The sequence below is a fragment of the Stylophora pistillata genome, chromosome 10 (assembly GCF_964205215.1).
Source record: "Stylophora pistillata chromosome 10, jaStyPist1.2, whole genome shotgun sequence".
NCBI lineage: Eukaryota > Metazoa > Cnidaria > Anthozoa > Scleractinia > Pocilloporidae > Stylophora > Stylophora pistillata.
Genome location: NC_142528.1, coordinates 14,872,355 through 14,876,205, shown reverse-complemented (window position 1 = coordinate 14,876,205; position 3,851 = coordinate 14,872,355). Strand labels below are relative to the sequence as shown.

Sequence of the window (3,851 nt, the reverse complement as noted above, 5' to 3'; positions counted from 1 at the left end):
TTCGAATCTGACGGAACATTTTCACTCCAGTGGGGGCGATTAACTGTAACCTGTTTGACCGAATGAACAATGTAGGAAAACTAAACTCCGAATACCCCACTTAGCAAATGGAAGGGCAGAAATCCGTCATTAATTTCCGGATGCCGGGGGTCTATGGCAACGGGACCTCCGAACAAACCAAAAGAATCTTTTAAGGATTTATTTTCACTCGTCTTTAGTATTTCACGATACTCTCGAATATGAGTCAATATATACATTTCACTTACTGAATATTTTATCCCCTGGGAAAAGTGATGTAGAGTAGTAACAATTATTGACCGAGGTGGAGGTAAATATCTACCACTTTCAACGTCTCTGAGGTGAATAATTTTTTAAATATATACCACAAAGATACCAAAAAATAATTATTTCTTTCAATTTACCGAAAACTGGTCATAATTAAACTCATTTCGCACGATTTTGTCTCATTGGAGGTGAATAGTTCTTTCCATTCACTTCCGAACTGGCCAATCAGCGTTCGCGAAAAGTACTATATTCACTTCTGTGGTATATACTAAAAAACCAGTTATTCGAGGCTTTGGAACCACGAAAACAGAACATTCCTCACTCTCAAAGAAAGCCAGCAAATGTCAAAGACTTGAGAAGAAAGTGAAACAATTTTCCATTAATCAAGCGCAAGTCCCCGAGCTCGCATTAATCTCACCCCAGTCTCTGCTTTTGTAAATTTAGATATGGAAACGGCTGACTGAAGAGCACCAATCATCCCTTTATTAGACAAATTTACTGAATACGAAAAAAATCAACCTAAAAATAATTTTTATTGACTTAAAAAAAAATCGACATCATTATTTACCTATCTGCTTTCATCTGAAACTGCTGTACAAAACGTTGCTTTTTTCACGATGTTAAATGTTTTATGGTACTGCTAAAAAAAGTATGTACAATTTTTATTACTTCTTAAAAGCAAAAGGGTAACGGCAGTTTCTTTGGTAAACAGATGTTATTTCCAAAGGGAGTTTTTGATAAACTTTTTACTTGCATGCACAACCCGTGACTAAGTTTTTTCCACAGGCATTAAAGTACTTTATTATTTCTTTGCAGTCTGGTGAAGCTTGGGAGCTGCTAGTGCAACCCCAGCTTTTCTTCTGACACGTGACCGTTACCACTTGATCGTTACCACAATTTTCTACTTTTTGAGAGCCTTTTTTGACGCATGAATGAAGATCACGAGTGACTCGGTTGTAGAAAAAACTTAAGCTGCTCTTCTTGCTTCCGTTACGACGTAATGCATTTCGTTCTTGGATTGCGTTACCAGTCTCATCACTGTCACGATAGGCGAAGTCTTTATTCTGCTGAGAGGGTCCATTATAAGGGAATGGAGCAATGCTAACCATTTGGATGAGAAGTAAGCAAAATAGGGTGGTAACAGTCGACATCTGCGTACAAAAGAACAGAAGAAGACATCTATGATTAAGTTATCTTTATAAAAACCAGTTCTTTGGTCGCTTGGTTTTTTTCGTAAATAAAGGAACGTGAATCCTCGCGTTTTCCCTCACTCGCTTGAAAAACGCGTACAAATGGTCGCTACTTAAGGCGGCTTAAAGTGGCTAGGGTTTTTTTTGTAAAAATCAGCTCTTCAATAAAGCCTCCCTGACCCAGCATCACTTCCTTTTCTTCGTATACAGATCTGATTGGTTGGAAATATTGTGTTGGAATTCGGGAGAGTAAGGATCCTAAGTGCGCGGGCAGATCTTGCTCCTCACGCTCTCTACGCACTTTCCTTCGCTTGCCTTAAAAAAAAAAAAAAAAAAAGCACATAAATGCTGCCTCTCCAGGCTGGTTACCCCTACCGCATTAGTGGCCGTGACATTTCGTGATTCATCGGCAGTAAGGATGTTTTGAAGGTTTCATAATTGCGCGAGTCTTTGGCGGGTGCAATACACAACCTATATAAATTTTTGGAATTTTTGTTTGTCTCGAGTGCGAGAAACAAAATCACTGACAAATGCTATTTTTTATACGCTCCTCCGTGTTCGAAACACTTTGCAACGTGTTTAAAATGCTTGTGTTTTCTCTAAATTGTTTATTTTTCTCAATCCAACATTTATGACACACAAAACAAGTCAAATGTTTCCAAAATTGTTATATCTCATGAATCTTCATGTAAGTCAGCGCATGCTCAGTGCTCCACTCGGTTCGACATGTTGAATGAAATCGTTGAGTTCTACAGTATCGTTTACATGTTTCCTCCCAGTTATTCGAACGCCTCGACACTACAAGTATACAATAACGCGATGCCGACTTTGCGCTTTTCGTGTTTTGTGACGCATTACTTTGTTCACTAGAGGACTCATGTTTGGTGCTGGGCACAGGTGACATCAATCACACCAAAAACGATGTTAAGACAGAGGTCATACCCAAAAAGGTCACGGTTGACAAATTTTCAAGTATCGCGACAAAGTCGTTTTTGATTTTTGTAAAAATTTATCTGAAGCTATCTTCTTTTTCACTTCTTGGGAGGTCGTAGCGCTGTTATATTTTACAAATTTGAATTTTTTTTCTTCAGGTTTAGGGCTTTCACCCTTAAAGGGGTGATGCGAGTTGTCTAAAGCTATCTTCTTTGCTACTACTAGAAAAGTCGTAACGCTCTCATATTTTTCAAATTTAAAAGTTGTCTTTTAAGGTCTCAGGCTTTGCCCTTTAAAGCATGATGCGAGATAATTAAGATGTCGTGCCACGAATTTTATTTGGCGAGATGCCTAAACTTAGCAGGTACATGTCTCACACTTGTCGTTAAATCCTTTGAAGAACTAAATTACTATTTATGCTGAAATAAAAGTACCTACCTTGACATGATAGGCCATCGCTTCACTAACAAAGTCTGCAAGAGCTCTTCTTGGTTTTAAAAAACAGCCTTTAGTTTAGAAAGGTAATTTTTCGTTGTGATTTTCAGTTCTTCATTCTCCTTATATATGTTTTCATTTTCAGAATTTCGGCGACTCAAATTTCGAGGAATATTATTCTTTGCGACATGAGGAAAATTCAGCAGTGTTCCTCTTCGTAAAAACTTCCTCAGCAGCCTAGAAAATTATCAACTTAACGAAGCTAACTTTTTTCTTCAGAAGCACTCTCACATAAAGTTCTGTTTCCCGAAAGTAAAGCAACTTACATTCGACACAAGCGATTTAATATCTATGGACTTGTTTTTTTCTTTTTCGTTTGTGTGTCAAAGATGCGTTACGAATAGTTACATATATAGAACGCGCGGAAATGGGAACACGAGTCATGAAATTCCTTGTTTACTTAACTCTATGCTCCTAGTCGAGCGTGGATCAGAAGCAAAGATTTATCATCAATCAGGCGGTATTTAACGTACAGTGATAAATAAGGGGGCAAAATGATATAACCTATACGCCTAGTTATGACTTTGAAGCTTCGAGCAGATAAAAGTGGTCCAATTCGGTCCAATTCGTTTAAATGTCTGACATCAGTTCTTTCACAAGTAGACTCTATACTGGGTTGATTAGCAAAACTCTAGGTGTTTATTCAACTCTTCAAAGATAGTTCAATTAGGCAAATCCTTAAGGAGACAAAGGAAGTTCTACTTCCAGTTTTCGACAAGGAAAAGCGCCTGACGTCATTACAAAAGGTAGTTTGTTATCTCTTAAATTACGTACATTTGTTTGTCAAGGATGCTTTACAGCAACGGAACTTTGAACAAACCAAAAGAATCTTCTAAGGATTTGCTTTCACTCCTCTTTAGTATTTCACGATACTCTCGAATATGAGTCAATGTACTTAGTCACCTAGTTATGATTTTGAAGCTTCGAGCAGATTAAAGTGATCTAAAA

At 37.7% G+C, this 3,851-nt stretch overlaps 1 protein-coding gene across 1 annotated transcript; it reads right to left on the bottom strand.

The window, feature by feature from the left end:
• Nucleotides 1-293: 293 nt before the first annotated feature.
• On the bottom strand, nt 294-2,953 carry LOC148721930 (uncharacterized). The gene is made up of 2 exons (XM_088736593.1): nt 2,847-2,953; nt 294-1,436 (listed from the first exon to the last, which is right to left on the bottom strand). Exons 1-2 carry the CDS (start codon nt 2,862-2,864, stop codon nt 1,032-1,034), a joined length of 423 nt encoding a protein of 140 aa, XP_088592719.1. The 5' UTR covers nt 2,865-2,953; the 3' UTR covers nt 294-1,031.
• Nucleotides 2,954-3,851: the final 898 nt, after the last annotated feature.